General features: G+C 37.8%; 1 protein-coding gene and 1 long non-coding RNA gene across 7 annotated transcripts in view; one reads left to right on the plus strand and one right to left on the minus strand.

The window, feature by feature from the left end:
* Positions 1-11,618, minus strand: AQP11 (aquaporin 11). The gene is made up of 3 exons (XM_019726406.2): positions 10,706-11,618; positions 4,739-4,855; positions 1-1,470 (listed from the first exon to the last, which is right to left on the minus strand). The coding sequence occupies exons 1-3, from the start codon at positions 11,322-11,324 to the stop codon at positions 1,391-1,393; spliced, it is 816 nt and encodes a 271-aa protein (XP_019581965.2). The 5' UTR covers positions 11,325-11,618; the 3' UTR covers positions 1-1,390.
* Positions 11,610-14,110, plus strand: part of LOC109444774 (uncharacterized) — a 23,640-nt gene continuing 21,139 nt past the window's right edge. For 4 of the 6 annotated variants that reach the window (XR_012497474.1, XR_012497472.1, XR_012497471.1 and 1 more), the window contains exon 1: positions 11,620-12,040. This is a non-coding gene — a long non-coding RNA (uncharacterized LOC109444774). Of the gene's footprint in view, positions 12,041-14,110 lie in introns of all 6 variants that reach the window. The other 2 variants (XR_012497473.1, XR_002136938.2) reach the window with 2 other exon arrangements.

Raw genomic sequence — 14,110 nt, forward strand, 5'->3', positions numbered from 1 at the left:
GACTGACAATACTTGCTTTTTACTTATTTTTTTAAATACTGTGCAGGCCACATAAAACATGTCAGAGATTGCATTTAGCCACTGTCACAATTTTATGAACTCTGCTTTTGAAAATAGAAACTACTACAGCATGTATTTGTAAGTTCAAGAGTCAAAGTCCGCACCTCAAACTAGCTGCCTGCTGGGTAGCCTGCAGCCGGTCAGCTCAGTCTGCAGGTGTAAAGAGAATGACTATCTACAAGCTCATCACCAAGCAGCGCTTAAGTTACCTGGCAATTTCTCAGCTGCTTCATTGATTATTACTCAGACAGATCTTAACTCACCCCATATTATTTTTACTTTCAGTTCTAACCCTGATAATGAAATTTCCTTTGAAGAGAAACACACTTAACCTTTTATGGCCTGAGCTTTTAATAAAGTAGACCTCATACCATAAAGGAAAGCTTCTAATAGAGGAAAATTTGAAGGTTCTTTAAACCTAAAAAAAACAAAACAAGCTAGTTAATTCCTAAGCAGATTTTAATATAAAAATATTTAATGTTTCTTCAAAATATTCAGTTTTCTTTTAGTCATACTGACGACCGAGAAGATTTTTTGTATTGAATTAGAAGTCCTAAAGATGGTATTTGGCTGTATTTGACCGTTTTGTTTTCTGTAAAACATTAAAAATACATGCCCTACCTACTTCATAAGGTAGCTGTTAGGATCAAATGAGAATGTGGAAAAGCTTACATGTTGACTTTGTACGGGTGCTTTGTTTTATTATATATCCTTTTAAAGAATAACAACTTGCCTAAAGCTAATGAGACTATTTAGAAAAAAATATTTTAGAATATATTTAAAATGTAGGAAAGCACTTGAGTATCAGTGGATATATAATCTACTTCCAAAAGTAACTTTCCTATTGAAAGATGACCCTGCTGATGGTATCACTGTGTGAGGTACTGGCTGAGAAGTATCCTGTCTCTACTTCTATAAGCATGACTGGTTGTCCTTCGGTTAAAAATCCTGTTCTCCTGTTCATGCAGGAGACACTTGATACACACACTCTGGCCCTATCATCACCTTCCTTTCCATTCTCACCCTGTACTCATTTCTTTTTCATCAAAATTAACAATTATCACTTGAGATTTATATTTAATGTAATGACTCTTTTCTAGCAGCACTTAATACACACTCAAAAGAATAAGTCTTAACTGAGAAACACGGGATACCTCATTTTCACAGTAATTTTTTTAAGTCCCAGTGAAGAAAACTGTAAGGCAACTTCCTCAAAGGACACTATCATTGAAGAATTCAGTGCAGCCAGTGTGTTGAATATGAGGCGATCAAATCTTTATCACATCCAGCTTGATTGTCCTGTTAACTTAGTCTGAGTCTTTTGGAATAGTTATTCCTTCTTATTAGTTGTATGGTTGTTATACAGCCATGGAAGGAAAAAGTTGAACATCAAAATCATCAACAATATACCTGAAAGACAAAATACAGTAAAGTAAAAACAAAACTATTTCTAAGTAAGTTCATGACCACTAAATGGGTATAATTTAAGATGATATACAATGATATACCTAGAGATTTGGAAAGCTATGTCTAAAAGAATTAGCTACTTCAACTTTACATGAAATGTAGATATTTTCTATATCTAATACTCTCACATTGTTTTTCAACCATGAATCTTTAAAATCAGTATGTACTTGGCAAAACCAATAAGATCTGAGCATGAATTTAAAGGATAAACAAAATTGAAATATTTGGAGTTTTCGTTCTGGCTCCATTATTGACTTGCTGAGTGAGAAACTCTGGATTTGAGTCTCTATGTGCTCTTTAAAATGGCAACGCAGTCCCCCATGCCCTGGAGTGTACTGGGCGAATCAAACAACTGAAAGCTCTCTTGAGTTTTCACTTGGAATGCTCAAGTAAGAACAATGTGTTAGATTACTTTATTCTCTTTTTTTTCATCCGTCTTAACCATATATAACTTTTAAAGCTGTATCAAGCAAAATACCTAAAAATTTTGGTTACTGCTGATATTCTAAATCTTAAATATGTTTTAAAAAATCACATATTAGTAAATCTTCATTTTTGAGGTTATACAAGACAAATCTAGCATGTAGGTACAGGTTGACTTTTCAGTGGCAAACGGAGGAGAGTAAACCACAAGGCTTAAATCACGTACTTAGGTTTAACGCACTAGGGTCAGTTTAAAACTAGGATTTTGTGTTTTTGTCACATGCAGATTTGATATTTTACTCTTTATTTGGTATCAACAGGAAGCCTTAAGGTTTGACTAACATGAGTCTGGTATCAACAGGAAACCTTAAGGTTTGGCTAGCATAAGAGTCTGTTTTGCAACCAAAAGCTTTAAATGAAAAAGTATCAGAGATCTCTGTGTTAACTGATCCACCAAATCTGACATTTTTTTTTAATAAAGTCAAAGCTAGAAAATAAGACATTACATTTAAAACTTTTTCCTAAAATGGAATTTCAGTTTCATAGAAGCAAATGTAATTTGCTAATTTTCATTCTATGAAGTGTGTAAATTTTATATACAGTCTTATAGTCACATTTCTAACACTTTAATTTGGGGGAAGTGGCAGGGGCCATTAAGGCATTACACTATCTGTGCTCTGAAGAGAAACAAAAAGAACAAGGACTGTGGTTTCCAAGAATAGTTTGCTCCCTGCTTGGTCAAAACGAGAAAGGAGATCGCTATCTAGGGATTACTCCATCTCACCCCATGGCATTGCCTAATGAATGTAGCTTGATTTTTACTCCTCATCTCTTACCTAGCTCTTTGAATGACTCTTGTAAAAATATAATTTCTTATATTTCCCATCCTTCTTAGAGTTTAATTGTGATCTTATTTCATTAGAGGCCATTTTTCCCCCAATGGGAATGTAACTTCAGTGTATGACAAAATTCATTGGTAAACTGGAATTCAATATTCTAAAAACTACAGTTTATTCATATGTCTTTTGTCCACACTCGTATGTCGAAGAATTCCTGTATTGTTTCTCATTGATAAATCTCAAAGAAGTATAGGAACATGATTCTTTAAACCAAAACTACAATAGTAATTTTTCCTGGATTTATTTAGAAAAAAGCTAGGAGGTCTCTAGGCCAACTAAGAATCTTTCAACAAGCTAAATAGGGCCAAACATAATTACAAAAAAGTTGATTCCAATTCCAGTTTTGAAAGATTCATTAAATAGGAAGCAAAGAAATAGATAAAAGTATATTTGTTTTTGTTTGGGCTATTTTTGGTTAAGTGGTTCTTTAAAATGTTTTGGTAATGGCCATAAATCATACTTCCTTCCTGTTTGGATGACACAACATGAAAAGAATATAGTCTGTTTCCCCACCCTACTACTCTCTATACTTTCTAAAGGGGCAGAGGTGATTGTTCCTTTTTAATCTATAATGAGATATTTTCCAGGAAGACATTATTAAGTGATTTGGGCTAAAAACATGTTTAAAATAAAAAGTCATCGTCTTTTTACAGAGAATGTCGTTCTTTGTCATTTTTTTTTTTTAACATTCTTTTGGAAAGGCTTAGCTTTCAGTGTTCTTTCAAGTAATGGGTGAAATAATTACTCTCATGGGCCTATTATTAAAATTGTAGTTGGAGCACATTAACAAATATATAATGTTAATATATGTTGATTTTAAATAAGACAGATTTTTCCACATGGAAGCTATCACTAGGCCCACCCAATCAGTGACCTTTTTTAACTTGATTAACCAGTGACATTTTAAACTTAAAAATAGAGAAAAGTTATCTTTAAAGAAGTTACTACTGGAAAATACCCCAATCTGTTGAACTGAAAAAAGGCACTATTCTTAGCATCTTAAATGCAGGTTTTCTTTGACATCCTTCATGTTTAGACCTGCAAACACTATTGTTGCGCATAACAGATACTAAATGTGAGATGAAGGAATGCAAGGTGAATAGGGGGAGTCAAGTGTGTGGCTATTCAAGCCTGTTGTGTGCCACGTTCCCTTCTCCATGTCCTCCCCCTCTCTCCCCTTTTTAAAATTAGAAACGAGCAACAAGAAACAATGCTAACTGGATAAAAAAGGGTGAACAATAGAAGGCTGGAATCCTCATGTTCATTTATAGTTATACGTTATAATCAGGCTTAAAACAAATGACTACAGAAAATTAAAAAATGCTGATAACTTGCATAAAGAAATGCATATTATGATTACAGTTATTTTATAACTTTTTGTGTTATTTGGTCCATCTGTACAGAAGAATTTTATATGTCTTCTGATCCAGGTAGAAATAACAGGAATGAATCTTGTGGATTTTAAAACTGCTCATTACACGCATACATTGTTTCATGAGATGTTTTTCTGCACAATGAGTCAAATGAACTAAATAGTACTTTATCTGGAGCTCACAAACTTGAAAAAATTTAATTCCTTTAGCAAAAAGAGAGAATTTTTTCATGAAATTAATCATTCCTCATTTTTTTTGCCCTCAGATTTGACGGTTTTTTTAAAGTGGTATCATACCTGAAAGTGACTACCCTTAACTAGATAATTTTGTTTCTTTGAAGATAAAAAAAGTTTTAAAGGACACTGTACAATATAAAATGTTATTTCAGGCATGTTAACTACCTTTTTCATTTTTTTGTTTGTGCTTACTCTGACTTTGGAAATTGACATGTTAACAGTGACATTTCATACCATATTTTAAGACAAACTGACCTTTTAATCATAGTAATATGCTTACCTAAAGAAGGAGCCAGCCAATATACTATAAAAAATTGAAGGAATTCTTCATCAAAACACTTGAAATGTAGTGAAAATGCCAAAGCTGGGTTAAATACAGCTCCTGTTTGACTTCCTCCTGTAATACATTTTAAGCAGAGTGATACCAAACCATATATATTACATTTTTTTGTAACTGAAAATAAAGGGGTTACTAAATGTGACTTTTGTTTTAGGTATTTAGGTCCAGTCATCCCACAGTATCCGTAGGAGGTTGCTGTCCTGTGGGTACCAAAGTCCACAGATGCCCAAGTCTCTTATATAAAATGGTGTAGTATTTGCATATAACCTACATACGTCCTTTATACTTAAAATCATCTCTAGGTTACGTATACTACCTAACACAATGTAAATGCTATGTAAATAGTTGTTATATTGTTTAGGGAATCATGAGAAGAATAAAAATGTCTGTACATGTTCAGTACGGACAATCATCATACTCCTAACTAATAATACATGTCAGCAAAAATGTAATATTTTTTTAATAATATTTTTTTATTTTTGACCTGTAGTTGGTTTATTCCATGGATTTGGAACCCATGGATACGGAGGGCCAATTGTGTTTTTCTGTGATCTTTGCAGAATCACCTGGCATATTATAGAGTATAAAAATAGATTATAACATACCAGGTACAAAAAAAAAAAAAAAAAAGGACATTAAGAGCGTTAATCCAGTGCTTTTTCTATAATAAAATGCACATTGAAAGGGAACTGCTCTATTATTGTTCCTATGGTTTTATAAAATAGGAGATTTGGCTTCCCTTCTTAACACTGATCAATTCAAATGAATAATAAAAATAAAATGAAAATACGCTGTAAAGGGGTATAATTCCCAAGGTTGTTCTTGGGCGTAGCCTACCTTTGTGTTGAAAACAAGAAGTAAAATGAACTAAAGCATTATCATTGACTCCATTTTTACTTGTCAAGAGAGCCCTAAAGAAGTAACTGAATGGTATGTCAATTATACCTCAGTAAAGTCACCAAAAACATTTTTAAAGCAGTGACTGAAGAGTCATGAACGATAAACACGAATTCTAACTGTTGACAGCTTTTCAGGATTCATGGTCCAGCTCTGCATCCAGGGTATCTGTCTTGAGCTGGGGGCCTGGGAGTTAATAGTTCTAGCCACACAGCAGGTAAGAAAAGGTAGAGGAGGCTGTCCAACTACTCACCACAGCTGTGGCTCAGCTTTTCAAGAGACACCCTAAGATTATCCCTGAGATAGTGACATTTGTGTGGAACCTTGGGCACATATATCTGCCCCCGAGCCACAGAGATACAGCCTGAGATCTTAAGTGATGCTTTCATAAGATTTCACACTCGATAGGCTGAAAATATGGAAGCTGTAGAGACCAAAATGTTGAGCAGTGAACCAAGTTCACTCAATAGCTAAGAGTTTTCTAGCACACCAGCCTCACAGCATGATTCGTAATCATGTCTCTGAAATCATAAGTGACACCAAGTCATGGATCTTCAGGATCATTCTTGAATAGTCAGATCCTGGAATGTTAAACATGCAACTGCCAAAGGCCAAAAGAATTGGTTGACAGGTGGTCGTTTCAGTTAAATTCCACAAAACACTGAGTTCACATGTATTAGACACCATGGGCAGAAAGATAAGGACTCACACAGATCTTTACAATATAATGGAATAGTGCTGTGATACTATAATAAGTGGCCTTCTTTTGGCATTTCTCAATAAAAATCAACTGAACCATTGCCCTCATAATTAGTTTACTTTGGTATTCCAAAGCCAAAGAGCTTCCATTATGTCTAAGAACACTGTCAGTCAGTCTATCCCGCCCTAAAACGTGACACCACCTCACTCCCCTTCTAATCCTCACATCGCCTGTTCTGCTCCGCGTGCTTTGGTGGAAGCTGCCCATCCTACCGAGAGGGACAGTCTTTCTCCTCTCAGATACAGACTGGCTCTGTGACGTGCATTGACAGATAGAATGCAGCAGAAGTGATGCCACGAGAAGTGACGCTGTGCGTTCTAGGTTCAGGTCTCAGTAAACATCAGCTTCCACACTGTGCTCTGTTGGAGCAATGCCCTGACCACGTAAGTCAGCTGGAGGATGAAGAACAAAGGTACCGCACAGGTGGTACCAGCTGCCAGACACAGAGTGAGGCTACCTTGGCTCTTTCAGCTCCACCAACTGTCCAGCTTCTGATCTCGGGAATTTCCCATATAGCCTACAGAATCATGAAAATAATGAATTGTCATTTTAAGATTTGGGGTGGTTTGTTATATAGCAATAGTTAACCGACAGAGAAATTGAGTTCTGTGTTAATGAAGCCCAAACGTGTCATTGGTTTTGACATTTTAGACTGGATAATTCTTTGTTATGAGGGGCTGTCCCGTGCATTGTAAGATGTTTACCAGCATCCCTGGCCTCTATCCCCTAGATGCCGGTAGCATATCCATCTCCCCCGATTGTCACAACCAAAAATGTCTCCAGACATTGCTAAATGTCCTCTGGGAGCAAAATTGTTCCCTGTTGAGAACCACTGTTTTAGAGAAACACTGGTACTTGCATCCAAGTTGACATACAAGGTTGTTTATAGTAGCAAAGAACTGGGAAAAAGCCTATACGCCCATTCATAAGAAAATAGCCAAATTAACAAATTATTAATTTGGAATACCACTCAGTATTTTGAAATAATGAGATAAATCTCTTTACTAACAGAGATCTCCAAGATATTGAACAACCACCACCAAAAAAAGCAAACCACAGAAAGTGAGGCATGAAACCTTTTATGTTAACACAAACACACATAAAATAATAGTTTCTTTAGAGTCTTATGTCTATATACAATAAACACATAAAAAGAGTTTGGAAGGAGGCACACAGAGGACTACCCTGGTGAGAAGAATAGACAGGGAAGGACGGGACACATGGAGGATGGCAATCAGAAGTCACATTTAGTCTCATTGATAGTGTCCATGTTTTACAAAAAACACATACATGTATAATTAAACATGAACTATTTAAAAAGTAAATCATCCATAAGGCACAGAACTGAAAATAGCTTTGAAAAATAAGTTACTCTTTATTGAAATTTGAAGGGGAGAAGACGTAACACCTGTTGAAGAAGAGTTAATGGGAAGATCCCGCTGGCCGACTGCCAAGAGTCTTAGAGGCCAGCATGAACTCGGTAAAATCACCTCAGTGAAAGACTAAGTCCCAAATCTGGCAATTCTAGGCACTAATGTTTCTCAGTACTCAAAGGGAATCAAATTCCCTGTGACAGAATGACACTTAAAATCGCATACGAGTAAGACATATAGAAGCTAGAATGTCAATTAACTAATTTATAGTGGGAGCTAGCCCTCTCCAGTGACCAGACTACTTGTGCTGTGTACAATGCTAAGAATTTGAATACATTACTCTATTCCTCACAATAGATATAGACAGTACTGTCAATTTTAAAAATGAGGAAATTGAATCTTGAGTAATTTAAGTATCTCTAAGGGCACAGTCCAATTCCAAACCTGTTCTCTTAACCACTATATTATACTGGCATAATAAAAAACATTTTGGACCTTTGTGTGAATCTGTTTTTCATTTTTAAATTGGCACCTATTTGATATGGTTATTGTATTAAAAACGGACATATGTAAAAGATTTTGTAGGATATCCGATGGACATTTGTCTTATTTAGGGAGACCACCTCATGGACAGTGTAGATGCCTGACCACTGCACTGTACACCTGAAGCTGAAAAATAATGTCAACTATAATTTTATATATATATATATATATATATATATATATATATATATATATATATTCACAGGATGTGGAGTACAGCATAGGGAATAGAGTCAGTGGAATTGAAACAGCTATATATGATGTCAGAGGGATAGTAGATTGGGGGGAGAGGGTTTATCACTTTGTGAGTGGTATAAATGTCTAACTACCCTGTTTCCCAAAAAAATAAGACCTAGCCAGACAATCAGCTCTAATGCGTTTTTTGGAGCAAAAATTAATATAAGATCCGATCTTATATAAGACTTATATAAGTCATATTAAAATAAGACCCGATCGGGTCTTATATTAATTTTTGCTCCAAAAGACGCATTAGAGCTGATTGTCCGGCTAGGTCTTATTTTTGGGGAAACAAGGTATTACATTGTTTTGTACACCTGACACTAATAATAAAAAAAAGGACATATGTAAAGGACTTAATTCCCTTCTCCTTTGATAAATAATCTTACCTATATTTTTCATGATTTAGAAGGATACCAAAAACTCCTGAATGGAGTAATGAAATGAAGTAAAAATACTACAGTTATTTAAGACAATTTATTTGGCTTATTTTGAAAGTCCTTAGACATAAAATATGAAATACCTAGATATGTACTATTTCTGTGAGCTTTTTAAAAGTGAATAGAGTATTTGCTAATTCATTCACTCATTCTAAGAATCCTTACTGAGAGTTTTGTACCAGGTGACACCATCCTAAGTCCTGGTTGTACGTCGTAATGAATAAAACAATTTTAGTCTGTACTCATAAAGCTTACCGTCTGATGGAGAAAGATAGGCATTACATCAGAAAACAAGTGTATAATTACAAATTCTACAAAGGAAATGAACGGTGCAGTAATAAAAACAACTTACTTAGATGTGTAAACAGATTTTTTTCAATATCTAATTAAAAAATGAATGCAATTCTCTCTTACTCTGTTCACTGAGCTAAATTCTCCCATACCTAAATTAAAGATTTGCTGGAAATCTTCATTAATAATTTTATAGCTCTAATATGTTAATAAATCACAGCTTTTTTAAAACTTTTTTTGGGAAGCCAATAAATACATAAGTAGTAATGACATCAGTGGCTTCCTTCTACATATCAAAGTGCAGGGCGCCAAACCAGTCAGTACACAATCAGACAGACACTTGGTCACTGGCTATCCAAGGAGACTGACTGGCTGTGTTGCTGGACAGTTACACTCTGTAATCTTAAAATACATAATCAGTTATTTTGATGTGACCTATATTGGTGGCTTCTGTGTACCCCAACTATGGCATAACTTTTTGCAAGGGATGATCCTGTTCATATATGAGGGATGTTTCTGCTTTAGCCAAAATCTAAAACTTTAAGTTTCTACTCATCGTTTCACTTTTAATGGACAGAAGATAGACTCTTTCTACGAATTTCCTTTTATTAGATTACTACTGCCTCCAAAACATTTTATAATTCAGATGTATTGCCAATGAAGATATTTTGTTGTAATCTTTTAAAATCACTCATCATTAAACTTGTTTTTGCATCTGAGCTCCGTCAAGGTAAACAAACTGCAAGAAATCAACAGATTTCTCAAATTATTTGTTTTAAAAAGCATCTAATTTCAAGCAAGTTTTAATTTTAAAACATCTTTCTTGATAGCCACTTAAAAGTTCATTTATTGCTCAAGATGAATTATTAAGGAAATAAATGACTTTATGTAATTTTTCAGGAAGAGAACTACATAATTTCTACTTGCCACTCTTGCTACTAAACAGTCATGTAGCTTGTGCTTTAATTGGAAGGAACTTTATAAGCCCAGGGTCATTTTTCAGTCAGAGTGTCAGAAAGGATCTATACCAGGTTGGCTTGCGGAAATAGGTAGCTGATAAGTTATCTTCCTTTCTACCATTAAAACAACCCCTTTGTAGGCTATTTGAACCCTTGGCAATATCTCAAAAGAGCTCAATTTCAGCACAGAAGTGGCTCCTTTCTCTGGGTGTTCAAACAACACTGAATGGAGGATCTATATGTCGGCCCTCTCCATAAAGAATGGGCTGCAAAATGGTTAGACTAACGGGGATACCAATATTGACATCACAGAGGTGTAAGGGTTTCAAATATATCTTGGCAAAGAACTTAGAACCTTAGGTCACAGAGGCTCCGGACGTGCCAAGTGTTTTGTAGGAATAACAAACCTGCATAGACCAAAAAGGTGATGAGTGCTGCCATCAGGTGGATACGAAGCTGGGTTCGGACCTCCTGGAAGTGCAGCACAGCGCTGTGGAAGATAAAGGAGCAGAAGGCCTCTATGATGACGGCTTTGGGCAAGTCGACTTGGATGGGATTCCTGCAAGCGAAGATCCTTTCGCTGACGTGATACCTGGTCAGCCCCAGGCTCCACAGGGCAACTATGCTGTACCTGCTGCACATGGCACCAATCAGCTGAGCCAGCAGCCTCATCGCCCCTGTCTCGGGGGACATTTCCCCCAGCAGCAGCTGCATCATCACGCCGCACGGATTGCTGAAGGTGCCCACCAGGGTCAGGCCATGCACCAACGAGAAGAAGTAGATTAGCGTCAGCGGCCAGGTGGGGTGCGCGGGTTCCTGCTCGCTCAGCAGTTGCAGCTCATGGGTGCAGCAGCAGAGCTGGAAGGTGGCCAGAAACTCCAAGGCGAAGGTGTGGGCCACGGCTCTGTGCATCTGTTGCCGGAGGACCACGCGGGCCAGCGCCACGAACAGCACGATGGACAGCATCAACCCCAACGAGGTGCAGGTGTCCTGCACCTCGGGCCAGAGCCCCAGCAGAGCAGTCATGGCTCGCTCACGGTCAGATTGGGCTGCCCGCTCGGCTCCGTGGGAGGCGGTCTATGGGCCGGAGTCCGAAGTCCGCAGCCCCGCCCCCTCCTCACGCCCCTCGGGGCGGGCCCACTCCCGACGTGCTGGAGGCCCCGGGGGCGTCACGCTAGAGAACTCCTCCCTCCTCCCCGGCTCTGCCCTAGGGTGTTGGGACTAGAGGCGGGGAGGAGGGGAGAAAAGGGGCGGCGGGAAGCTCTGCTAGGGCACCCGCGGAGGGGCCAATGGTCAGCCGAAACCCGACACGCACACGTCCTCACCCACTCTCGGGGACTGGAAACCCGGCGCGAGCGGGGCCCGGAGCCGCGCGTCCGGAGGCCATTGCGCATGCGCTGGGCAGCCCCTGCGCCCTTGCGAGCGGCTCGACCTGGGACCCCAGGACTCGGTGCCGGACCCAGTGCTAGTTCGCCCCTGCGTGGCATGGTCAGGGAAGTGACCGCTGTGCTTTGACAGCTGCTTTTAAGGGAGGAAGACGAAGGTTTTCTTACCTGCTCTTAAAACTGTGAAACTGTCGAACTCGAAGGACCCCTAAAGAGCGTCTTCGCCAACCACCTCGGTTTTATTAATGGGGCGACTGAGAAGATGGGAGGTGACGGAGGTGCAGCACAGAGGCCGGGATGGTTTAGTGGCAGTAGACTTCCCAAGAGCGAACCAACGTTTGACCTGTGTGAGGAACGGTATGCATCTGGGTCTCCATGATAATCAAGTTAGTTTTCTTCACTTGCCTCATTGTGTTGTGGGTCGTAGTTCTGACCCACCTCATCAGTTTGTTTTAAAAAGCATGAAAACCACGTAGCACAGAGACTAGCATATAGGTGTTCAGCAAGTGCTGGCTGAAAGTTGAAAGAGCAGGTGTGATGCCCAAGTCCAGTTTCAGTTTTGCAAGATGAAGACACTTCTTTCTGGAAATGCATGGTGGTGATGGTTGCACAACAATGTAAATGTACCGTATTTTGCCTTGTATACGTAATGTTATTTTGCAGTGTATACGTAATGCGCACTTTTTTGCCCAAATCTGTGAGGGAAAAATAAGGAAGCGTATTATACATGGGTAGTACTAATTCCGTATCTATATAAATGTTTTTAATTCTTTTATTTATGCTTATGAGTTGAAAGTGTAACTCTAGAAATCAATAAAAATATCCGTATGCAAAATAATACCGTGGAACACAATAATCGGTTTTGTTGAACTTACGATGCGCTTGCAATGACAAAGAGTTCTTGGCTTTCTATGATGCATAAATATCATAAGTTTGTTACCGGTACATAAAATTTCTTGTACCTTGTGTATGTTGTTGTGTTTTGTAATTATTTGTTACATAAAATTTGCTGTACCATAATATGTTAAAAAATAAATGCGAAAATTGCTTTATAACACACAAAAGAGTACCTAAATGTAAACAAATAAAAATTTGATTAAAAAATTAAAATGAAAGATTTTTTTTCCCCTGAAAGTTTGGGCCAAAAACGTAGGGTGCGCATTATACATGGGTGAACATTATACACAGCAAAATACGGTACTGAGTACCACTAAACCACATACTTAAAAATGGTTAAGATGGTAAATTTTGTTATGTGTATTTTACTACAATTAAATAAAAAAAAAATTTTAGGGGATGAGCTATCCAGTTAAGCAAAGACATGGATGAATCTTAAATGTATGCTTATTGCTAAGCGAAAGAATCAAGTCTGAAAGACTACAAACTGTATGATTCTATTTATAAGACATTCTGGAAAAGGGGAAACTATAGAGGCAGACAATAGATCAGTAGGGATTCAATGGGAGAGAAGGGTTGAATAGCTTAAGCAACAGAGGATACTTTATGGTGGTGAAACCCTTTTGCATAATACTGTAATGGTGGGTACATGACACTATGCATTTGTCCAAACGCATAGAACCTTAATGTATGGAAATTTTAAAAATCATTTATGAGGATCCCAAAATGGAATAAAGTAACTATATTATAAATGTATGAACAATCTCATGGAAGGAGATGAGTGAAAAAATACTGACCTAAGTAACTTTGGAAATGATTGGAGTCTATAAAACTAAATGCAAAAGGAACTGTACATCAGCACTGCATTCTAGTTGAAAACTTATCCACAGGGGAAAAGGCTAGAATGATCCATGTAGTAATGAATTAGAATTGGAGATTATCACTATGACCTCATGTTTAGCTTAATGTAGAGACAGATGGTTACATACAGAAATATTTATAGATATGCATATATATGTGTGTGTGTGTGTGTGTGTGTGTGTGTGTGTGTGTGTGTGTGTGTTAGTAGTATATAAACATGTATGTCCTTATTCTGTCAGCTGGGAAGGCCTAGAAAGTAGGATGCCCTGGTAGAATGAGTACACCTGGTGCCCAGATCTTGGTTTCCCATGCCATTCTCTAATAAAAGGAACCAGGGCTCCTTAGAGAAATCGCTGATTCAAGAACTAGGACAGGGGGCTGGCTGGATGGCTCAGTTGGTTAGAGCATGAGCTCTGAACAGCAGGGTTGCTGGTTCGATTCCCACATGGGCCAGCGCCCTCCACAACTAGATTGAAGGACAATGACTTGGAGCTGATGGGCCCTGGAGAAACACACTGTTCCCCAATATTCCCCAATAAAAATAAAAATAAAATAGAACTGGGACAGGAAATATACAAAGTGAACCAGGAACATCTTGTAGTGCTAGAAAGTAAAAAAGTCATAAAAAGTTTTTAAAAGATGGAGGTATGTCAAAGGGATGTAGAAGCC

This window comes from Rhinolophus sinicus, linkage group LG06 (genome assembly GCF_036562045.2).
Source record: "Rhinolophus sinicus isolate RSC01 linkage group LG06, ASM3656204v1, whole genome shotgun sequence".
NCBI classification, from domain to species: Eukaryota; Metazoa; Chordata; class Mammalia; order Chiroptera; family Rhinolophidae; genus Rhinolophus; species Rhinolophus sinicus.

What these genes read in the sequence shown, in the direction of transcription:
- AQP11 (XM_019726406.2), bottom strand. Translation starts at nt 11,324, where the DNA reads ATGACTGCTCTGCTGGGGCTCTGGCCCGAGGTGCAGGACACCTGCACC. An exon ending in CACCTTTTTGGTCTATGCAG is followed by an intron (nt 4,856 to 10,705) that starts GTTTGTTATTCC and finishes AATGTATTACAG; the next exon opens with GAGGAAGTCAAACAGGAGCT. An exon ending in TTGGCTGGCTCCTTCTTTAG is followed by an intron (nt 1,471 to 4,738) that starts GTAAGCATATTA and finishes TTTGTCTTTCAG; the next exon opens with GTATATTGTTGATGATTTTG.